General features: G+C 31.5%; 2 protein-coding genes across 2 annotated transcripts; one reads left to right on the top strand and one right to left on the bottom strand.

Moving 5' to 3' along the window:
- Window positions 1-6,773: 6,773 nt before the first annotated feature.
- On the bottom strand, window positions 6,774-19,251 carry LOC134240682 (copine-8-like). Its single transcript, XM_062722748.1, has 20 exons — window positions 19,056-19,251; window positions 18,125-18,212; window positions 17,278-17,381; window positions 17,068-17,107; window positions 16,812-16,888; window positions 16,599-16,627; window positions 16,234-16,262; window positions 15,806-15,909; window positions 15,403-15,507; window positions 13,315-13,356; window positions 13,135-13,204; window positions 12,892-12,945; window positions 11,993-12,054; window positions 11,662-11,814; window positions 10,485-10,557; window positions 10,120-10,247; window positions 9,137-9,239; window positions 8,554-8,611; window positions 7,384-7,457; window positions 6,774-7,189 (listed from the first exon to the last, which is right to left on the bottom strand). The coding sequence occupies exons 1-20, from the start codon at window positions 19,127-19,129 to the stop codon at window positions 6,854-6,856; spliced, it is 1,803 nt and encodes a 600-aa protein (XP_062578732.1). The 5' UTR covers window positions 19,130-19,251; the 3' UTR covers window positions 6,774-6,853.
- A 3,825-nt stretch (window positions 19,252-23,076) lies between these two features.
- Window positions 23,077-24,704, top strand: LOC134240703 (uncharacterized). Its single transcript, XM_062722770.1, has 2 exons — window positions 23,077-23,743; window positions 23,928-24,704. Exons 1-2 carry the CDS (start codon window positions 23,110-23,112, stop codon window positions 24,539-24,541), a joined length of 1,248 nt encoding a protein of 415 aa, XP_062578754.1. The 5' UTR covers window positions 23,077-23,109; the 3' UTR covers window positions 24,542-24,704.
- The last annotated feature ends 425 nt before the right edge of the window (window positions 24,705-25,129 follow it).

Here is a 25,129-nt window from a genome sequence, read left to right as displayed (position 1 = left end):
CATCAGAGGTGAGATCTGGTGCCATATAGGAGTGAGCATCCCCTGCCGACCGGTCACACTCGCCGTGTGCATCTTGTAATGATCGGGAAATAACGGAAAAATCTGTCGTAAATTCAGTGTATAGTTAATGGACTACTCGGTTTCTCGTTTGTATAAAATTTTAACTTAAACATGTTTAAATCAACATGCAGGAAAAACGTAAAGTACCATATTCAGTTATGACCAATATTTGCCAACAAAATAAGACTTTGATGGAGAAATATATAATTCTGCTCTAAAACAGGGGAAACCTGCAGACTTCAAAGCACTGAATATTTCCATAAATCACGACGGCATATATGTTTGATATCAGAAAAATGACGTTTATTTCAATTTTTATGATTTCTACAGAAAAAGGTATATTACATCGATATTTTGAGTTAAAGTCACTGGGCGCAGGTTTGCTCTAGCTCAATATTTTGATTTAATATGTTGAATGATAGTATCAATGATATGTTTAAATATTGCTCTAAAGCAGACCTGCGCTCTATAATTTTGATTGAAAAAATTGAGCAAATTTTGGCAATTTTTTCCTCTTTCTGAATAATAATTCAAAATTCGAATACTTTGTGACGTCATGAAAACAAAAATTGTCAATAACCTACTTAAAAAAATATTATACGTTTTGTTAATTTAGATTTCTCATACAATTTATACAATTCATTTCAAGAGTGCATTTCAAGAAAGATTTGAAAGATTTTCAAAATATGACTTTTGATGGGGGAAAAATATGCAATTTGCCAAATACGAGGGTTGTCCAAAAAGTTCGTGGACAGTGACGTTTTTGTTAAATGAATGGTTCTGTATAATTCTACTGTATATGAAAATATTTCTTATGATAAACCAAGTCAGAATAATTTAATTTTTATTGATGAAAGTTAATATTTTTGCAAAAAATTGGGGTCTTTAAAAGTTCCAGATAGTGCGCACGGACCAGTGTGACGTTAAGCTAATTTCATTATACGAGGGGCGTTCAATAAATAATGTCATTGGGGCTCAGAAAGAAGCAAGCGACGCTTTTCAATGATTTTAGTCTTCATGATTTTACTTATTAATCTATTTTAATTCAAACACATGTCCGTAACATTTTTTATCCAATTTCTGATTGTTTTTAGAACTATTTTTGGGTATGACCCTTAGTATACTGGAAAATGGCAGATCCAATGATTTCCTGGACTTGTTTTTTCCTTCTGAAAGGTGTTTTATTCGAGTTTGGAAATAGAAACAAGTCAAAAGGTCAAAGATCTGGCAAATATTGTTAATGTGAAAAAACATGAACTTTCTGTTTATCCCGTAAACCCCTTTACTCTTTAGGGCATGCGGGTTTAAACGCTGTCATGAAGAAATTCAGTGTAGTGGATTCCTAATTCTGGGTCCTTTCTCTGATAAACCTTTCGATCTCTTTGCAAAAAAACTGCTTTCTAGACACCTCCAGATATTAAACTGTCTCCCCGAATACGAATTTGAACAATAATACCACTAATATTTAAGAAAATTGCATATAAATCTGTTTTTGTGCTCTTGCATACCTTTGCTCTTGACAGACCTTCGCCGTTTTTATCAAGTACATCTTATGGTAAATTTTGTTTTAATGGTTTTAAGCAATAGATTCATGTTCCAATATCTGTTTGAATATAAAACAAACGTGGATTGCTACAATTACTGATATTTTAAAATAATTGTTAAGACTTTTGTACACGCTGTCGTTTTCACTCATTTTTCAAAATACAGGGTGACCTTAGAGTACCAAGCTTTTTTACAGTCAAACGTTTCTTAAAAACAGTGTAAAATTCTCCCGATATGATGTCTATCAAATTTGCTATGTGTCTTAAAGTCAATCATACAACATCAAATATTATTTGTTGAAATTTGGCAAACAGTACATAAGTTGTTATAATTTTTGTTGGCAAGGAGGGTACCCATTTTTGATGCCCATTATATAATTTTTTATCTTTGAAATCCACCTGCTAATTTGTCTATAAAACAGGCATCGGTTGCTGTAAATGTCACATATTTCAGTGAATATTTCTTTGTGATTTTTAACCAGTTTTACAGCAGCTTTAATGTAGCTTTTATTTTCACTCTAGTTAACTGATTCTTTACCATTCATTTATAATGCAGTGTCTCGAATAGCCCTTGTTTCCCAGCTTCTCACGATAAAACTATGTGATGAAAAGTGGTCACATAAACTGTTATAAATTCATTAAAGATTCAATAATGAGAGAAAGTCAAGCTTTATGTTATATGACTCATATGTTGTATGTCATCGAGCTAATGACATTATTTATTGAACGCCCCTCGTAACGTCAAACATTTTTGATTTTGAAATTTTACACATATGTTCACGGAAACGCATTACATTTTATGGCGCCACACTTCCAAGTGCTTGCAAAAATATTTAACTATAGATTATAAGTTATTTAATTTTTAAAATTTAAAACAATGCATAAAAATTTATGAGCGTCATCAATATTAAAAGTTTGTGTATACATACTGCACAGCCCAGTCCGATGCTTCGCTAGATTTATAACGACGTCATGAATAGAAATCTCAATTTTTAGCAAATTACATGTGATTTATATTCTTGTAGTGTCTTCAAATTTGTAAACACGGCAGAAAAATCGTATACAACCAATCTCAAATCAATAACCTAAATATATTTCAGTAATTGTGAGTTGTCTCTTATGTCGTTTCAACCGTATTAAAACATTTTTTTATTGGACGCTGCCCCGTTCGGACGGCCGACGTCGCCTTTTCTGTTAAAACCCCAGTCACATTTCCAAAAACGACCAACGGCCGACGGGTTTTGAAGGAAAAATGGGATTCTTCGGGTGACAATCGTCAGTTCATCGGCCGTTGTCTTGGCCGATTTTGACCTATTTTTTTGTCGGCCGACCAATTTTGTGTCCATCGGTCCAAGTTATAATTTTTCATGCGTCGGTGGCCGATTTCTTCAAGTGCAGTTATCAGTCGACCAACCTTCGATCATCGTCCGACCATCGGCTGTCAGTTTATTAAGTCGGTCGTCCGTCGTTGGACAATAAGCATGTTGAAAATTTCGGCCGACAGTTGAAATCAAACTGTAGCTCAGAGCTCGATGATCGGGCGACGATTGGCCGACTTGTGAATATTTAACCTATTAAGGATACATAAAACAAACAAAATTTTGATGCATAGATTGATATTAATTTTTTTAATGGAGATAACATAAATAATTAATCCGTAGGATATAATGAAAATCTAAAGTTTTCCTTGCTGCTTAGATATGCGCCATTTGTCGTTTTTTATGCAATTCTATACAAATTTTACACACATTTTCAACATCGAGTCACAATTTTATAAGATTCTGCCACTTTGCCTTGCAAACATTACTCACGTCATCTATCTGAATATAGATATATGAAAAAATATTGCTGATTTCTAAAGAGAAAAAGGTTTTTGTGTTATTTATCAAAGTCATCGGTGTCCCTAGGAAATAATGTGACTGCTCCGTGTCGCCCGATACTGTGTCGGCCGATCCTGTTCTTTCAGCCGACAAGACCAGAAAAATTTAGTCGCCCGTCCATCGGCTTAAATGTGACCTAGGCATAAGTTTTGACACATATTTGCAAGGGTTTTTGTTTAATATTTTCACTGCCTACATAGCAAGCGATACTTAAGATATCAGCAAATGATTATAGTCTCCTTATTTGTGTTACATATTATTTTGATTATGTTTTGACTTGTTTTGTATAGAAAATAATCATTTTAATCTGAAAACTTTTTATCAGAGTTCATGGCATTTTAACCTTGGTCCGTGCGCACCATCTGCAAAGACCCCGATTTTTACAAAAATATTAAGTTCCATCAATAAAAATTATATCATTCCGACTTGGATTTTCATAAGAAATATTTTGAAATACAATAGATTCATATAGAACCATTTATTTTAACAAAAACGTCATTGTCCACGAACTTTTTGGATAACCATCGTATAGTCCTTAATTTGTTCATAATTTTACCTATTTTACAAATACGACTGATTTGTTTTTGATAAGTAGATCACAAATTATCTGACTCGATGCTGTCATTTGTTACATTGTAAAGGGATATGATATAAAATTTTGAATGCTTGAGTTGTTTATAATTACCCTGGTACCTATAAGAAAATTGTACAGTTTGTCAGAAGTACAGCTTTAAAGAAGACGCGCAATATGCATTAACAATTTTTTAAAGAATGACTGAAGTTAAATCCGTAAGGTGTCAAATATTTGAAATGGAATTCATATGGAAAGAATATCTTGAAAATTTATCAGAAGGTAAGGTTTATCACGTATAGCTCTTATCAAATTACTAATAACTAAATAAAGTATCTTTTTATGACTTTCCTACTTATAAAATTAGATCGTTAGCTAGATGTGAATAATTCACTAAAAATTGCTGCAAATACATGTATAGGCCTATACATTGTTATACTTTCCCCGTAAGCTTCGCCTCGGAAAAAAGTCATAGTCTTGGGTAAATGGAAACTTGTCAATTCCACAATCGATGTTATATTTTAACTGTAATTAAAAATAATATAAAATATAAATGCAGATCAAATCCGGTGTATGAGACTGGTCAAAATTTTCCTGCCTGTGAAATCAACAGCCTGGTATACTGATGTCTCCAAAGCAATTCCAAAAGCATATAGTAATCTAAATACTAGTTTTTTTTAAATTGACTCTATTCTCAATACCAACAAATAAGACCAAACGTCAAAGAATATGCAACTCAAACTGAAACTTTCCAGGATACAATGTTTTGCAAATACCACACCTTTCAAGATATTTAAAAAAAAATATATGAACTCTAGAATGTGCACTACCATCTAATTTTGAGGTCAATAAGTATTTTGAATGAAATCCCAAACCTTGTCTGGTTGTGTCTGTTTTCTAGTTTTATTCCATCATAGATGATGCAAAGCATGTACATTGATATTAAGAAACTTTACAAATGAATCTACCTGTACTTGGTAAGCACAATTTTAATCCATGGGCTTGTAAATCTTAAATTTATATTATTAAACCCTACCAGGTACTTTTCAAAGTCATTTAAAAAATTATTTATAAAAAAAAAATAATTTGTATTATCTGTTTAATGACAACACATATAATAAATTATGAATACATTTTAATATTTGTTAATTACCTACATGTACTAGTTAATGAATTAACAAATAAAGTCATATCATATCCTTACAATTTAAAAAAATGGATTTAAAAAAAATTACATGTATTAGCAAAAGAAAGTGAAAAGCAGTACAGTGCATTTTATACATCCAGCACAAATAAAACGTGTTTAAATTTTAACCCGCAAAACTCCTTTATCTTGACTGAATTTGTACTTTATTCATCACTGTTGCAGTGTAAAGGTGCCAGCCTTTTTACTTTACCTTGAAAAAATGCAAATTATTTACACATTTTCTATCATTGCAAGTCAGATATTGGTCACTGTAACAACTCTCTAACTAACAGACTTTTCTTTTTTACATAAAAAAGAAATAAAATGCACCAAAAAGTACAAAGTTGACACATAATGGTTACCTTAGTAACACCATTAATAATAATGTTCAAATTTTTTTGACTAGAAAACTTTTGTTTGAAACAAAAATGTACATTCCAGATAATTTCAGATAAATATAACACGAAATGCCATGGCAAAAAATGGGTATATTCTGTTAAAAGTTAAATTCTCACAAATACCCTATATGAAGAAGTACATATATAGTTAAAGTGATGAATGAAAATCAATTATGATATAAAGGAACACAAAAAAAATTAAATATACATAATAAATATTCAGTTTTTCGCAAGGAATCTTTTTACCAAAGAAAAAAATAGAATACAATTGAAATTCCACTTAGGATGGAGGTTTGTATGAACAACTTACATTGATAAAACCACTGGAACACAGATGGGCGAAACACTTTGTTTAAGGTTACTTTGCATCTATCAAAGTGACACTCCATATGTGAAAGTTTGGTTCATAATTTAGAACATTTAGGTGCTGAAATTTACAAGGGTGGCTAGAACATTAATTGTAGATTATATGCACTTTATTTTGAACATATGCATGCATTACACTAAGTAGAAAGACAAAAAAAAAGACAATAACTAAACGATAAAATTTCTATGTTTACCCTTCTGTTTTATTTCAATTTTTCTCCAAGTATATTCAGTATTTGAGATAATATACATTTCTCAGCATTAGAAATTATCAGTATTTATGATAAATTAAACAAATGTCGATGTTTTAAATGTAATTTAAAATAGAATTTTATTTAAAGTAATTTCGAAAGCTAAAAAAAGTTCAAATACCTATTTAATTACTATGAATACCAAATGGTGAATAAGTGCATAATGAACAAAAAAAAAAAAAACAAGAGAAAATCATAAAATAATACACATCATTTTTTGGTTATATAAACATAGTTGACTTTCCATACCCTGATCACAATGTGTTACAAGGAACATTATAGAACAATACTGCAAAATAAAAAAAAACAAGCTTATATGCTTTAATAAAAAATGTAAATAAAAAACATGAAAAATATATATAGAGTATATAAATATTATGACATTAAACAAGGGTTGATCATGAAGTTATTAGACTTAACTTTATAATAGTTAAAGTTTAACTATAGTTAAAATGTTTGTATTTCAACAAGGATATGTATGTAACATCAAGATAATTAAATATTTTTTGTAAAAAGAAAAAAGTTAGCGTATGAAAAACCTGCATTTTTATGAGAGATTGAAGCTTAGCATCAGCTTAAAACTTTTTATTATTCACTTCACCAGGGTCCCTTCTGGGGGTAAGGACAAGAGCCACCTTCAGCTGGGGGAGGAGCAGAGGGCCCCCCAGGGGGAGCCTTAGCCCATGCTGGCATGGGTCCCTGATTCTGGGTTGGAGGAGGGGGAGGGGGGTTTTGCCCTTGGTTTTGCTGAGGTGGACTTTGTCCAGGAAGAACAACGTCAGTCCTAGGTGGCTTAGGAGTGATTTTGTTAGCTTGCATGTATTGCACCACTTGTCCTGGTATTTCTGCCAGTACCTCTTTGGCCAGTGCTGCTTGGGATATCTGAGTGTTTCCCCCTGATTGGCCTCCTAGGAAGTCTCGGAAAGGAACAAACTGAGACACAAAGAAAAATTATATAATAGTATGTGAACTTCTCTAACAAGAAGTTAAATGCTTTTTAAAAGTTTATACAAGATTTCAGAATGAATTTTTTATCCACATACAGTTTCAAAACTCTTCATAATCTAAGCACTTTTCAATTAAAAATATCTGGGAGAAATTCAAATGCACATTTCCCTTTGTCATACCTGTACTATGTCTCGCACAGCATATTTTCCATTTGAACACAATCTTTGGTCATCTGCATCAAGCACATTCATTGCTGAAAAATATCAAAAGGGAAGTAAATTCTGAAATTAAATATCTTGTGCACTATATACATGTAGTGCGTTACACAATTGGCAGAATGGTATACCTTTACTCAGAAGACTTTCCACTGATAAAAACGAAAAATCACCTATTGCACATTGTACACCTATGATTCTAGTGTTAAATTTCAATTTCAAATAACTACGTCAATGACCTACTTTTCATGCTAGTGGCCCCTCAGTATTTCTTGGAAAATACCTCAATTTTTCACACCATGACCAATTTTTTCTTTACTCACAAAATATTACAAGAAACACAACTCTTTAAATAATAAAATATTATAGCAACAGAACAACTTTGCTTCATATAAAGAAAAGATTAGAGTGGGCCATAAACTTAATAATTATTACTGGTTTTGTCATATTTACATTTTTTCTCCATTTTTAATTGTGCAAAAATCTGACTGATGAACTCTAAATCATTTATAACCTTAGGTTATTCCTATTAATTTTCATATTAATGTTATATGTCAATGATCAAATTCTTGAGATTTGGTTTTTGTTCACATTTTTGAATTTCTTTATTTCATGGCATTCAATTATTTGAAACAATTTATGAGTTTTAACACATATAATATTTGCAAAATGATGTATAAAAATACATCTAATCTTTACATTGTGATTAATATTGCAAGAAATCAAATATCTAATTAAAAATTTAGTCCGAATTTCCTCTGCATAACCATACATTGACTTTTATTCTTGTATATTTTCTTCAAATAATAAAATGTTAAATTTTAAAATTGATATTGAGCTAAAACTTAGTTATTTTATCCATTAAGAACAATTTTTGATTTAACATTTATACTTTATAAAATTTCCTGTCAGTTTTCAATCCCCTTAAAGTGAAACTTGGACAGTAATCATCAAAAAGATTTTTTTCCTCAACACAGAAATTTTGATATATACACTTTATCATTCTAGGTTGTTAGTTCTGTCATTTCATTTTTTCCATGAAATTTCATCTTCAGGTTACAGTGATTTCACATATGTAATACCTAAAACATCATAAGTAAATTTTTTTTTTAATTTTTAATGAATAATTTGTACCTGTAAAATCAGCATTTCCCACACCTACAATAATTATGGAAAGGGGCAAGTGAGAGGCCTGTGGAAAAATAAAAAGTTAAAGTGTAAAACATTTAATTATGTAAATCTTTTTGCACTATATACATGTAGAGTGCAATTTGTAACTTTACAAAAAATGTCTACACTGTTTTTAATCGTTATAAAAACATGAATGAAGTGAACTTCTTTATGAAGCATATCAGCTAAATGATACTGTTGTACATCTTTGAAAGAAAATCAGAAAACATCAAATCTTTCTTAAGTTATTTGAAGATACTTCACTTTTTATCAATAAAGTTTTATTGTTCTTGGCAAATAGCATGGTTATAAAATAAAATTTGTCTCTGCAATTTTTTTTAACATCCCTGGTATCTTAAAACAACTAAATGCAATCAGTGATTAAAGAAAATATTTTGAATCTGGAATGCAAACTGCATCATTTATCTTTTTTCAAAATTAAAATTAGAATTTTCATATACACATAAATACATGTACATTTAATAAAAAAAAGATAAAATGTCCTGTGTTCAAATTATTGAATATTGTAAATCATCTTCAATCTTACATTGACTATAGCCTCAATAGTGTTCCTAATGTCTGTGATTTCTCCATCTGTCAGAATCAGCAGGACAAAGTAATTAGACCCATCTCTGACTGATGCTGCAAACCTGTCATAAACAAAGAGAAAACATGTATTTAATCAGTACATGTTATGACAAAAAGTCACAGCAAAAGTTAACTTCAAATACATTATTCTACATTAGTGAAAAAGTTGTTGAATGAATGTAACCAATCTTCCTGATCTGCACAAAGATAATGTACAAAACTGAAGTTGTTAAGATTATCTTGTGTATTTAGAAATTCTTGCTGGCAAGAGTTAAATGTTTATTTGTAGTAATGCTTTTACCAAAAAAATTCAAAATTCAATGCGGCAGGCAGATTTTTTTTTTTTGAAGCAGTTAAAATGATAACGTTATTTAATATTTGCATAACTTGTCATGTCTTTTTTAATGTTTTGCTGTTGTAATTATATGATCATATTTTGGAGGGTAACAATTGATATTCACACTCCAAAAGATAACCATTGGGCCAAGCTTAAAAAATTCTTTGTTTGCAGTTGCCGACCTATAATTTTTAGTCTAGGTAGGTAGGTAGGCAATTTTTTTTTTTTTGAAAAAAAAAAATTGTTTCCAGATCTTTGTCATGTTTGTTAGATACCATAAAATTAAGTTTTTCACAGGCCTACTTTACATGAATAAGCTGCACTCTTGGTATAAACTAATGATTGATGAAGACAAAAATTGAAAATGAAAGTTTTAATATCTTGAAAAATTGGAGAAAAAAAAAATATTACAAAATGGCTAAAAAAAAGTTTGGGTCGGGTGCATTTTCAGTGGGTCGGTCGGCAACTGCAAACAAACAATATTTTATTTTAGGCCTTGTCAACTTTACTTCACATTGTTTGGAAAAGGTTTTCTCTCAGTGGATCAATTTCCATTTGAATCTACAACATGTAAAAAATAAAAAAATAAAATTATAAGATCTTACTTTGATACATGATTGATTACAGGAGAAAAGTTGGTAGGTCCATAAAGCTGAACTCTTCTTATTGCATTCTGATATGCATCTAAAATACCAGCTATACCCTGCACATAGGGATTGGCTGCATTAAAATTCTGAAAACAAATTCAAAAGTTTTTTATAAAAGTCCTGGCAGAACTATATTTAAAAGGTGGAAAATTTCTTCTCTTGAAGGTCAAACAGACAGATGGGAAAATACAAAATTACCAAATCATTAAACAAAAATTGAATTGAATGCAGTATTGTTTTACTGGTTATCATGAACATATAGTAATAACATGTATCATGTCCACCAAGTTAAGTATAAAAATGTGAATAAACAATAAATGTACCACAGGAAACTCATGTGAAACAGTTCCGTCTGGTAACTTAGCACCAAATCCTAACACAGGGAACAGTTTGTCACTGCAATGAAGACAAAGACATCATCACTTATATGGTGCAAGGTATTATTCAACAGACATGTGTTAATTTGTGTTCCAAGCAACAACATGGTTTATAATCACAACTACAAAACCAAGTAGATGCAGAGGGACTTAATCGCTAAAGAAACACGCACGCTAACTCTCGATTCCCGCCTACATTTTGGAACTATTTAATTCAAATTCAAAAGCAATTTGGCCATAAAATCTTTGTTTAATACAAAGAACTGTTCAATGATAATTGATGAATTGTCTTAATAACAGTGCTAAACAGTAAATTATACATAATTCTAGCTCTTGAAAAAAGGGGGGTAGACGATACTTTCCATTGAAATCGGAGTTTCAGGCATCACCATATTTTGAAATAGTCTTGGATATGATTAAATGTTCCTTATATAGTTTCTTGTGTCTTAGGCAAATAAATAAAACATGAATAAATCAATAAAATATAATGTTTCAGTTGTTAATCGCTTTGAAATTGGTGGAAAAATAAACTTTTTATCGTTTCTTGTCAAAAAACATATGTTCCCCCCGTGTCACACAAAAAGCTTTGGTATGAATGTGTGAAATAACATTCCATATTACCTGTAAAAAGGAATTTTTGTGACACGGGGAGGGGGGGGGAGAAGATGTCTTAAAAATAATTTTCCGTTTTCCGTTGATTTCTTAAGTGAAAAACACAAGTTTTACCAAAATTTTAGAGTTATCTCTCTTTGTTTTCCCAAATAAGTAATGTTTTATGAAAATCCATATAATTATTTATAAAAATATTAAAAATTTATCAAATATGTTAACTTTTGAAAATTGACTTGGAAGTAGGCGGGAGAACAATACTATCGTTCGCAGTTCTTTTACATCTCACTTAAAAAAAAATCAACTTATATGGTATACAGCAAATTTCGTTTAGTACAAACACGGACATTGCGAATTTACGGATATAGCGAAGTCATCTTGGATTCCCAGCTATATAAATTTAATAAATTTCTTATACCGTTATAATGAATTATGGATATAGCAAAGTAATTTCATAGCTCCCAGTTTCTGTAGTATAAAGATACATGCAGCCAGTTAACATCTGAGTGTTTACCTGTCATAGTCCTGGATGATCTCCCCTACAGCTTGTATGGCTGCCACATACTGGTTGGGTTGATAGGGGTTGATGTAGTGTAGAGAGTGGGGGGAGGCAGGATTTCCATTGGATCCAGTAAAATCTATTGCCACTGTGAAATTCAACTGTGTCCTAAAAATATATTAATTAGGATTTTCATTTACAAATCTCTCAATCTAATTAAATTAGATGTTTTGAATCGGCTATCGCTTCTCAAACAATAATTTTAAATAGATTACAAATCTCTTATTAATTTATAGGAACTTTCAACAAAGCAGTTTACATAAATTCCTTTGTTTAACTTACTTACCCTCCTTTTAAAAAGTCTAAAAATGATGGCTTGATTTCTTTTTTAACATTGAGCAAATGAATCTGGAATAAAAAAGTATTAAAAATTATTTTTTATGCACCCGGATTGATAGATCCGGGGTGTATTTGTTTTTGTCCTGTCTGTCTGTTTGTTTGTTTGTCTGCAAACTTTAACCTCCGCCATAACTTTTGAACCATAAAATATACAGACTTCTTATTTGGTATGCATACTCCACTAATAAAGCTTTTTCAAACGACACCAAGATCAATGACTTTGTGACCTTGACTGCGACCTATATACTAAAAATAGCCTTTTTTCTGCAAACTTTAACCTTCGCCGTAACTTTTGAACCATGAAAGTTAGAGACTTCATATTTTGTATGCATACTGTACTAATTAATTTCTTTCCAATGATACCAAGGTCAATGACCTTGTGACCTTGACTGTTGACTTTTATGCTAAAAATAGCTTATATGATCTATCACTATAACTTTTGAACCATAGGAGACAGATATTTCATAATTAGTATGCATACTCCATTAATTAAGCCCTTTCAAATGACACAAAGTTCAATGACCTTTTGACCTTGACTGTGACTTTATGCTAGATAAGCTTTTTTGAACCTTAACCATAACTTTTGAACTATGAGACATTGAAACTTAATATTTGGTATGCATACTCCACTAATCATGTTCTTTCAAATTATTCCAAGGTTAATGACTTTGTGACCTTGACCTATATGCTAAAAATAGCTTTTTTGATTTTTTGCCACCGGGCGCTTAGTGTTTCACAAACACATCTTGTTTTTTTTAATTTCATTCTTCAGCCAATTTGCCTGAAAAAACAAAATGCTTTTCAAAAAGTTTTTAAAAAAAATATCAATGATAAAAATATGAATACCTGTCCTGAATTTTTGTAGCTTTTCTTCTTAGACTTTTTCTTCTGATTAATTAACTGGAAAAAAAATAAAGTTAGGATGTAAATGCAAGCTATTTTCAACAAAATCTAAAACAAACTCCTCTGACAAGAATTTTGAAATATAAGTATTGTTTAAAAAAAGGTAAGGAAGGATAGCAAAAGAAATACAAGAATCAAAGAGGCAATAAATGCAAAAAGAATAAAATCCAGCTTTATAATACGTACCTCAAAACTAAGATTTGGTTTGCCAGTTAGTTCCCTTATATTAGTGGTAAAATCTCCTATAAAATCATGGCTGTTGGAAAGAAGAAAATTTCAATGACTTTGAAACAAACAACACCACCGAATATCAATTAAATTAAATAATTGAAAAAAACATTTAAAATGTAATTAAGTCAAAGTCACCTTCCATCACTATCCCAGTCGTGGCATTCAATCTTCACAGTTCTACAAAAAATCAAAATGCACTTTTTCAGTATTGTAGGAGTGGGATAATACACTAATCTTGTGATACGATACGTATCTTGATACATATAACATGATATGATGCGTATCTTGATATTATGATAATTATAAAACTTAATTAAGACTATTAAAAAACTTTGTACATGTATTTTATTTCATTTTTTTTTGTTTTTGATTTAAGGTATACCTTTACTCAGATGATAAAAAATTCCACTGATAAGATTGAAAAACCACCTATTGCACATTGTACACATGTGATTCTTGTGTTAAATTTCAATTTCAAATAACTAGGTCAATGACCTGCTTTTCGTGCTAGTGGGCCCTGAGTATTTGTCGGAAAATGCCCAAATTTTTCACACTATGACCAATTTTTTCTTCGTTCAGAAAATATTACAAGCAACAAAACTCTCTAAATAATGAAATATTATAGCAATGGAACAGCGTTGCTTCATGGAAAGAAACGATTAGAGTTTGGGTCATAAACTTGATAATTATTACAGTCCGAATTCCCTCTGTCATATTTATATTTTTCCCCATTTTTAATTGAATATTACAAAAATCTGAATGATAAGAACTCTAAATCATTTATAGCCTCAGGTAACTTTTGTTGCCCCAATTCTCATTGTATTAATATTATATGGGGTCAATGATCAAATTATTGAGATATGTTGTCTGAAATGGTGTTTGTTCATATTTTTGAATTTCTTTATTTAACGGCATTCAATTATTTGAAATAACTTATGAGCTTTAATATGAGCTTGAACACATATAAAAGTTGCAAAATGGTGTTTAAAAATACATATAACCTTTACATTGTGTTGAATATTGCAAAATAAAAAAGAATTGACAAAAATGAGAATCAAAAAATTAGTCCGAATTTCCTCTGCACTGCCATACATTGACTTTTGTTCCTGTATATTTTCTTCAAATAATAAAATATTCAATTTTTAAATTGACATTGAGCTAAAACTTAGTTATTTTATGCATTCAGAACAATTTTTGATTTAACATATTATACTTTATAAAATTTCCTGTCTGTTTTTTGAAACCTGAGTAAACGTCATCCTTAAATCAAAAATTTGTGCTATATCAAATCACATGCCTAGAAATTTATACTTGAAGATCATCATTTTCACTGACTAGAAATTTTAAAAAAAAAACAATATTATATCTTGTACATATTGCCAAATGTCTATAAACAAGTTGATTACAAATAGACTGATAATAGTTGCAACAATATTGCTGTCTCCATTTGGGAAGTGCTACATTATTGCAGCTAGTCAGGTTGGTGTATTCAGACTTGTGAAAAATTTTAAATGACTGAAATCCACATCAATATTTACAAGAAAACATTGATGTAACCATCAATTGTCGCCCGGGAAATATATAAAGTAAACAATGAAAATGAGTCTTGATCATCAAACCGCTTCTTCAAAAATAGTGAAAAGGCATGCGTCTAATTGATGGAGATGATAGCAGCGAATATTTTGAAAACTTGCAGTCAGCTAAAAATCAATCAAAAACGATACCATTTTAAACTTGATGAATTCCTCAAGTAAATGTTGGCTGCATAAAATATAAATTGAAGTTAGACACACGCATCACCTATATTTAAAAATGTATTCATTTTCAATTTTAGAATATAAAACACGAACTGTGCAGAGTACGTTCTTATCCGAGAAGTAAAATTCCATGTTCTAAAAAAAGGTACCTGTCGTTTTTTCGAAAGTTAATGATAAGCAACTTTATATATCAAATATGAAAAGCATATATATTTTTACAGATTCACTTTAGGAAAGTAAATATATTATGTATCTCGTAATTTTTGAACGGAAAGGACATTCTGATTAACAATCTTTTCAATGTTTAGAAAACCTTTAATTCTAAATAACTACTCCCACCCTAATCCCCATATACCAACACTTAAACTTATATGTATAGAGCAGCCCGGTCCTCCGGGCTGCAATAATGAGGAACATCTCTGTGATAAATGAAAACAAGATAGTAAGATCTTAAGTACATGTATACCTATCATAATCCCCATTACAAAGTTTTGCTACTGGAATTTGGAAAGGCCGCCATGTTGGATTGAGTGTATTTTTTATAACCTCTGTCTTATGAACAGCTGTGAAACTGAAAAAATATAACAAATATTTAATACATATATATATTATTAAAAACTGTTAAACATATGAATATAGGAAAAGGATAATTTTGAAAAATACTCATATTTTTATATTTTTTATCATTAGACAGTACTTATAATTCTTATGACCTGTTGTGATAATGTACAGTAACGTATAAAGGAGCTATGCTTAATCTTGTACTTGCATATTGTACATTAAAAGATATTCCTGTGCACACCAGGAAATAGTTTTTCATAATACTTCCCGCAGATTAAAGATTGCAATATATAGCCAGCACACTATACCTGCGGTCCTCATTGGCCTTATACAGAATCAGGAAGGGGTCGGATTTTCCCAGAAAGTCTTTCTTGTCTAGCTTAGTTCCACTGAAGTGTAGCGTTAACAGCTCCTAGTAAAAAAAGAAAAAAAGAAATTTTTTTGAATGCACATGTTTGAATATTAAAGCAAGTACTATGCTACAGCTCTATTACGGGTAAAATAGGCTATAGACAATGTAACATAGTGGATACATCCTATATAAGTACCATTCAAGAGATGATAAAATCTACATCCAAACTTTTAGTAAGAAATACTACAACACGATATCAATTTCCTTTCTTAATCTGTACAGGGTTGGTTATTACATGATTGAACTACATGTTTATATACATAAAGATTTGATAAGAGGTTTATTTTTTTGTTTCAACACAGTGATTCCTTTCATTTTCCGTACCTTTGAAGAACTCATTTCTTCAGCTCTTACTGAAAGGAATAAATTAAACATCATTATTACATTTATTGGTAGTAAAGAATAATTCTACCTTCTCTACATAGAGAAACAGTGAACAAAATTGACATTAACTACTCCAAAAAATTTTGACAGTCATTTACATGTATGTATTCATAAAAATTTTGATCAATGTGCGTAATTTATAATTATTTATTACTACATCAAAGTTCTGTTCAATTTTCTGTCACATCATACATTCAGTAAAAGTTTCAATAATGAAATAATTTGAAGATATCATTCAGTTGTGTTTAGTATGTTTACATGTTTACAATTATTCAATTGTGTGTAGTATGTTTACATGTACCTACCAATAATCTGTCCACGACCCTTTGATCCCCTGAAATATTGAAACCAAACTGAATATTCAACATTTCTATACATAAATAGAACATGTTGTCATTTTTTTTAAGTTTATCTGTCCTTTTTGTTATGAAATTGATATGGAAGGAATATGTAAATAATCAATATATATTATTTTTTATCAAAAATTAATTTTAGAGGGCAATAACTCAGCGACGTACTGCAGCTTAGCATCCATCCTTCCACTGGAAGCCCCAACAATTTCTCCCAGTGAACATTCCAACCTCCCTAGAAAATCCTGTAAATGTAAATGTAATAGCCTGTAAATATTGTAAAAACTTTTTGATTCTAAACGAGAGAGTCTGAGAGAATGTGTACTGAATGAACATGTAATTTAGAAAAAATGAATGCATTTAAAATGCATTTATTTTTTTCTAAATTATTAGAATGGTTAATTATTTTAATATAAGTACTTACATGTGCTGATAGGGCTTGTTTAGGTGAGTCTACATCATATCTACAATAAAATTTATACTTATTGATACAAATAAAGTGTTTAGAAGAGAATGACAATTATTTTAAAAAGCCACATACAAAAATTAAATATAATATATAGAGGGTATGTCTATCTAATAGGTGTACCAAAGGCAATTATGTTTCATTTACTGTAAATAGATATATTTTTACATTTCAAATTTGAGTTTCTGACTCTCTTCAAAGTAGTAGTTCATCACAAACTTGTGTACAAAGTCTGGATTGAGTGTATCCTTTATCATCTCTGTCCTGCCAAACTACAAGAAAGTCAGAACATGTGCATTTTCAGATTCATTATTATATTAAGTAACAATACAAAAATTGTATTTTTTCCTGTCTTTTCCAAGACATGTTCATAGATTCAGAGGAAATTTGAAAGATAAAAACACTACCAGGTACATTGTAACTAACAAATGTCAAATGTCTGATAATGTCAGGAATTTAAAGACACAGAGACATTTAACACAAAACAGTATCTAAAACTTTTTATAATGACCTCAACCCCCCCATTCCCCTGCATTGACTGGATAAAAGGAACTCAACAAAGCAAAGCTTTATTCGGTCAATAGTCAATACCGAGTCCCTAATAAAACCTTGAACATGTATTCCAATGTTCTAAACATCATCATGATTCCCTCTGGTTCCTGGTGGAACATATGTGTAAGAAATTAGGCTGGACTGAGGACATCAGCCTGGATAGCTCAGTGGTTAGAGCATCTGCCAAGTGATGCTGGGGTCATGGGTTCACTTCCAGGTCCAGCCATACGTTTCCATTGTATATGTATTTATAAAAATTCAACGTTAGTATGTTTACTCATAACTCCTTTCCATTGTTACACCTGTTAACTAATTTTAAATTAACACTGACACACATGTACTGTCAAAAATTTGATCAAACATAGGACCCAAGACATTTCTCATCTGATTATCAAATTCAGAGGTAGATCTATCAATAAACCTGTATAAAACTAATAAAGTAAATATCATGTTAATGCCTCACCTCCTGATAAGAACCTGTTCTTGCATCCTTCATGTATAGTACACACATTGGATCCGATTTAGAAAAGGCATCTTTGTCCTGAAGATTTCTTCAAATACAAAAATAAGCTGTAACTGCATGTATTAATTCAGAAAAAAGGGAAGTTACTGTATTTCAAATGAGTGTATTTAGACATTAATGCACCACTGACTTTTATGCCCTGTTCAAACGGAGGGTTTAATTTGAATTACTGCAAATTAAATTTGAACAACATCTATACAGAGAACTTAATGCAAATTAGTTTAATTGGAATTAATTTACTTTGCATTAAATTACTTCGCATTAGATCCGAATGAATGCTAATTAGATTTTGGTATCTGTGCTGTTTTTGGGTGAACTCAATAAAGGAAAATTCCGATAATCACTAAATTTTATACAGTCTTTATTATTATTATGTCAAATGGATCTGCTCGATCTGCATACATGATGTGATTTAAAAATGATGTCACAATAGTCTTTACTGAATAGCCTTATTGCAGAAATAAAATTTCAATTCACATTAGTTTACAGTTTAAGCTTTAGCTGTTGCGTGAATGCAATTTAAATTACATTATTTTAATTCACATTAGTTCACTTCTTATTAATTTAATGCAAATTAAACTCTCTGTGTCTACAGGGCATACGTTTTACCAGTTTACTACTTAAAAGATAATCCAGTTCACTGTTTATGCATAACATGTATCTTATCATGCTTATTATCATTTATATTAATTAAACATTGGCACTCTAAAACTTATTTAGTCAATCCAGAGCACAGGTGATTGACGTTTTTAACATTTCTTTTCACAAATATTTTCTCCATACTACACTAATAATATAGGATTTTATTTATGAAAACATGGTTAAAAACATCAAGCGCCTGTAATCTAGAGAGGGCGGATAATTTACTCACCTGCAAGAGACACTTATTTCAACTTGAGTTGATGGATTCACGGCTGAGTCGGGTATAAAGCCCTGATTCGCCATACCCTCTTCTGTTTCACGTCGTTCTAGGTTACGAACAAATCATACTGATGAGCAATCTTCCATAACAGTGATAACTTGCCAAAGAACAATATTACAATCCCTCTGATCTCGTCAAATCTGTGTTTACATCCGGTTAGGAGAGGCCAGGCTAATTGAAGGCTTTGTAGAAATTGAGGACATACGGAAGACCTTCTAAAAATTATGCTTTACGTGTATGTGCAAGTAACATGAGTAATTAGGTATAGGCCTATGTGTATTTTCAGGTTAAACATTATAAACATATTTCAAAATGTCAACATGACATAAAATTATAAGTTAAAAATGCTAATTTAAGTATAATACTATTTATATTTGCGCAGGTGCAAAGAAGCCTGTGGGCCATAACACTCATATATCCGAGGGATCTGTGCCCCACATTTTTTTTTTAAATCTAATTTATTCTGATGAAATGTTTTCATTTTGTTGATCTCAACCTAGCCTCAAGTGGATACGATTTACCCGAACTTGACCCTACACAGCAATCACAGACACTTGGGGGCTGGACCCCCTTCCATTTTTTATTCCAATGTATTAGTCGAAAAATGATACATTTAAAAACGGATTATAACACCTGTATAAAGACAATCAGGTTACATTATCAATACCAAGTAGTGCATATTAGACTTCCAAAATTGGAAAAAGGTGTGTCTACCCCAGGTTTAAAAAGAAAACCAGAAGTCTCTGTCGAGACTGTAGCTCTACTGGTTTGTATCAAAAACCATTGCACTATTTTATGTATCTTTGTGTAGTCTACTTGTGTGCCAACTTATTTTGAAATCAGACCAAAACTGTAGAAGGAGTAGTGTTTTAAAGGAATTTCACAGAGAATTCTATTTATAGTAACCATGGCAACACCGTTCATCGAAATCAAAAACCGATGCACTATTCTTTGTATCTTAGTGTAGTCTACTTGTGTACCAAGTTATACTGAAATCAGACAAAAACTGTAGAAGGAGTAGCGTTTTTAAGGAATTTCACAGAAAATTCTATTTTTAGTAACCATAGCAATACCGTTCATCGAAATCAAAAACAGATGCACTATTCTATGTCTCTTAGTGTAGTCTACTTGTGTGCCAAGTGATATTGAAATCAGACAAAAACTGTAGAAGGAGTAGTGTTTTAAAGGATTTTCACAGAAAATTCTATTTTTAGTAACCATGGCAACACTGTTCATCTAAATCAAAAACCGATGCACTATTCTATGTATCTTAGTGTAGTCTACTTGTGTGCCAAGTTATATTGAAATCAGACCAAAACTGTAGAAGGAGTAGCGTTTTTAAGGAATTTTACAGAAAATTCTATTTTTAGTAACCATGGCAACACCGTTCATCGAAATCAAAAACCGATGCACTATTCTATGTATCTTAGTGTAGTCTACTTGTGTGCCAAGTTATATTGAAATCAAACCAAAACTGTAGAAGGAGTAGCGTTTTTAAGGAATTTCAAAGAAAATTCTATTTTTAGTAACCATGGCAACACCATTCATCAAAATCAAAAACTGATGCACCATTCTATGTATCTTAGTGTAGTCTACTTGTGTGCCAAGTTATATTGAAATCAGACCAAAACTGAAGAAGGAGTAGCGTTTTAAAGGAATTTCACAGAAAATTCTATTTTTAGTAACCATGGCAACACCGTTCATCAAAATCAAAAACCGATGCACTATTCTATGTATCTTAGTGTAGTCTACTTGTGTACCAAGTTATACTGAAATCAGACAAAAACTGTAGAAGGAGTAGCGTTTTAAAGGAATTTCACAGAAAATTCTATTTTTAGTAACCATGGCAACACCGTTCATCGAAATCAAAAACCGATGCACTATTCTATGTATCTTATTGTAGTCTACTTGTGTGCCAAGTAATACTGAAATCAGACCAAAACTGTAGAAGGAGTAGCGTTTTTAAGGAATTTCACAGAAAATTCTATTTTTAGTAACCATGGCAACACCGTTCATCGAAATCAAAAACCGATGCACTATTCTATGTATCTTAGTGTAGTCTACTTGTGTGCCAAGTAATACTGAAATCAAACTAAAATTGTAGGAGGAGTAGCGTTTTGAAAAATTGTTTACAGACAGACGGACAGACAGATGGACAGACAGACAGACAGACAGACAGACAGACGGACGGACGCCGGACGCATTACTATCGCATAAGCTCTTCTGGTCTCTGACCAGTAGAGCTAAAAAAATGGAAGGGAGGGGATCCAGCCCCCAAGTGCCTGTGACAGCAATATGGGAGGCATACTACATGTAGTATACATCCGGGCAACATTATACATTCCGAGTTCCTAGATATATGGGATGTCTTTTCGGGAAATTCCAAATCTTGTTTGGTTCTTCATAAATCATACAAAAAACTTGATCATAAATTCTATTTCAGCAGTCAAATAAACATGTAATTGTTAAGGTAAGATTAACTTTTAAAGCACCATATCACTTTATTAGACAAAAAATGTTAATTTAGATAAAATCAGGAATTTCGGGAAAAAATTAAAGAGAGAGAGAGAGAGAATGTATTGTGCTTTTGAAAAATAAAATAATTCCGAGGAGGAGGTTATGGTGGAAATGGCATGCACTCTTAAAATAGAGACTGAATTAATTGTATGGTTGAATGGTAAAAGGGAGAATGATACATACATGTATACACTAACAGAAAGGTGTGGGGGGGGGGGGGTCTATCAAGAACATATTGTCTGAGGGAGTATGCTCTTACGACTCGAGAGTCAGTTTTCAGATAAATGTTCGTTAAAAAGATCCCCATTAATAGGACCTGTATAATGTATTAAAAAAAAATCTTTTGAAAATATGAGATCTTATTGCTTAAACATGTTAAACTTTTGCTTGATTTGCTAATCATAAATTGACCATCTGGACCTGAACATACTAGTATTTAACTTAGAGTGCATGACAGCCCTTGACAAGAAAGTATATCAGTAAATCACAAAAAAGGACAGTTAGAACCGTAAATAAGTTTTATATACATAATTATATATAATATATCTTGGTAAAATATTTGGGGGCCACTCCTATCCCCCTTTCACTGTTCTTACTAATCTAAGTGATGAATTCGAAATAAATGTTTAATGAAATTAATTTTGTTTATATGCTCTTGAATTCAAAGCCAATTTGATGTAAGATCAAAATTGCACGACATGGTTCACCCCTTCCCATTCCGATACAGTTTTAATTCCAAGTAAAAAAAAATCGTATAACACAATTAGCCAATGTGTTTGGATTAAGAAGACTTTTGTAAGTTTATATATAGTTTATTATAAAGAGAACAACACATCGTAAAAACTACATGTAATTGTCCGTCAAATGAAGAGTCGCTCTCTTACTGTATCCAATCTCCCAGAGTTTGAAACAAGTTCGTAATTAAGATATATTGTCCGTCGTTCTACACACTGATAGTATCAATTATAATTCATAACTCAATATTAAAACATAGATAAATGTACTGTACAAATTAATATATCAATTAAAATTATAATTTATACGCTCATTGTATTACAATCGTTTATACTCCAATATCAATTTTAACAGACAAATTTTCATTTATGTGGCTTTATTCAAAATAAAGATCCAATGTTCTTCCGTCCATCTTGAAGGTATATGGTACAACACAGATTATGTGCACTGTTACAAATAAAGAATTTGCAATTTCAATTGAAAAAGGTGTTATCAAAATATCTTAAATGCCCCATTCTACATGGTGTTTTTTATACGTAGTGCTTTCATACGATGAGTGCATGCGCGTGTTTAAATGCACTATATATCTGGCACATTGTTTTCCACAGGACTTTCATTCAGAATTAGACACCGTACTAAATAGATTAAAATCCAAAATAAGAAGTTGAAACTTGATACAACATTCCAAAATCATTCTCGCGATAGTTGTCCCATGGCAATACACACTTTGTGTTGAGTTAAGTTCGCTTTCATGGCGAGCAGTGTAAAGGAAAAGGTTAAGGTGGCACCCCCACAAAATAAAGAAACTAAAGCGAATCCTGTCTCCCATTCCTCTGCTAAGGACAACGCAATGGTGGGTGTCCAGGAACAAGTTGGACCAAAGCAAAATGACAGCCGTGAATCCAAGAGCCAGAGCAGCAGCACATCATCCGTAAAACAAAACAGCACAGTATCCAATGGGAAAGCAGGCCGCAGCCATAAAACTTTAAATGGGAGTGCAAATTTTGAACAGAGCTTGGTTCCATGGAATTCTCCCAGGAGCAAGGGGAATTCTCCAAGAGGTAAAATTGGAGCACAGCATCACGGATACGCTTTTGGCAGTAAAACTGGACCTTCATCTTCGGAAACCATCGAACTTCCATTTCTGAAGGACAGTATTTACACAGATACTATTTTGGTTGTGGAAGGAAAGAAATTTTATATTCACCGATCACTTCTTGGATATGCATCGGAACATTTTCAGAAGTTGTTTGCCGTTGCACATGCAGCCAATGCAGCAGGGGATAAGAAAACAAAGCCTGAAGTACTAATTAAAGATAAGACTTACAATGACTTTGTAGAACTTCTCGCATTTTTTCATCCTGGTGTCGTTCGAGAACTAACAGGTACATGTATTAGAGTAAAGGAAACTTAAATTGACGAAAATCTAAATTTATTTAATTACGTTCTAGGATTTTTTAAGCAATTGAGTTTATAGAATTTAAAACTTTGTTTTAGAGCTAGATTCATGCAGTCTCTCTATATATTCTTTTTATTTGACAATATTTCATTCTTTTAATTAACTTTCAGATAAAACAGCAGTTCGATTATTACCAATTGCACATGAGTATGAAATGCGTCCTTTGAAAAGACGGTGTGAAAATGTATTAGTTAATCATCTCAAGAAAAATGCTTCCCTCTTCAACTCTACTACAAAAGGTCCCCCAACACAGAGGTTCCGACGTGACAACGCGCCAGAAATATTGCTAAAATGTACCAAGGCGGCCGATAAAGGTCATTCTAAGCCCGTCTTAGATGAGTGTCTCAAAGTATTTGCCAACCCCGATATTCCTCTGAAAGATTTAAAAAATAGCACCGATATTTCTGACCAAATCAAGGCAAAGATATTTGAAACCCGCGTATATACAACATCTACTAAACTCACAAAAGTGGTTGGAGCGTTAGAGAAAGAAATGCATGAGAACAATCTCTTGAAGAAACAACTGAGCGATCGATACAGCGTTCAGAAACCCGGACTGCGCATGTCCCTTAATAATTCTGTTGAAGAAGCACATCCAATTCCTTCGTCAGTTCCGGTGTTGCACGCGCATCACTATCACACTCACCACCGCCATAATATAGCAAACGGAAAAGACTTACACAAACCTCCACCTTCTACCAGAAAGAACTCAAAGAAACATTAACCAAAACACTAAAGTGGTGTACTACTACTATAGATTCAAGCCGATTTCTGTGTTTAAAAAAAGTTTGACTGTTTGATGTTGGTTGTAGGCTTGAATACCTTAAAAAGCTGTAAAATTTTAAAAGATCTGTTCGCTTAATTTGAATTTAATATTAACATTCAGTCCGCAGGTTAAGAAGTATATTAAAAAATACAGCGTTTAAATGTATATACCATAAAATGAATAAATGAATCATGTTTTGAATATACACGATATAGACTGTAGTCTTCTTTTCTCCATTCGTATTAAAGTTCTTCAAGAAAAAATCACAATCTAAACACGGTGTAACTTTTTTCTGAGTTTTTAATTACTACAAATGGAAAGAACACAAACACACAAAAAAATTGATTTTTTTTCTTCAAAAATGGAATAGACACGATTTTATTTTTTTCTATGAATTGGTCACACTTCAGTAAACATTGTAGTTATTTATAAGGTTTGACAATAATATGCTTTATTCTTTGTTAAAGTAACATATCTATATAAAGTATATATCAAATACACCATTTATAAGCAAGTTTTCAAAGTAAAATATTGCATGATTCTCTT

This window comes from Saccostrea cucullata, unplaced genomic scaffold, assembly GCF_032062105.1.
Source record: "Saccostrea cucullata isolate Sc308-1 unplaced genomic scaffold, CSIRO_AGI_Scuc_v1 ctg259, whole genome shotgun sequence".
In the NCBI taxonomy this organism is placed as follows: Eukaryota; Metazoa; Mollusca; class Bivalvia; order Ostreida; family Ostreidae; genus Saccostrea; species Saccostrea cuccullata.
Note: the sequence above shows the minus strand (reverse complement) of the source record. Positions and strands in the feature narration are given on the sequence as shown.

What these genes read in the sequence shown, in the direction of transcription:
- LOC134240703 (XM_062722770.1), top strand. Translation starts at nt 23,110, where the DNA reads ATGGCGAGCAGTGTAAAGGAAAAGGTTAAGGTGGCACCCCCACAAAAT. An exon ending in TGTCGTTCGAGAACTAACAG is followed by an intron (nt 23,744 to 23,927) that starts GTACATGTATTA and finishes ATTAACTTTCAG; the next exon opens with ATAAAACAGCAGTTCGATTA.
- LOC134240682 (XM_062722748.1), bottom strand. Translation starts at nt 19,129, where the DNA reads ATGGCGAATCAGGGCTTTATACCCGACTCAGCCGTGAATCCATCAACT. An exon ending in GCTACAAAAATTCAGGACAG is followed by an intron (nt 12,055 to 12,891) that starts GTATTCATATTT and finishes TTTTTATTCCAG; the next exon opens with ATTCATTTGCTCAATGTTAA. An exon ending in GGGAAATGCTGATTTTACAG is followed by an intron (nt 7,458 to 8,553) that starts GTACAAATTATT and finishes GATATTTTTCAG; the next exon opens with CAATGAATGTGCTTGATGCA.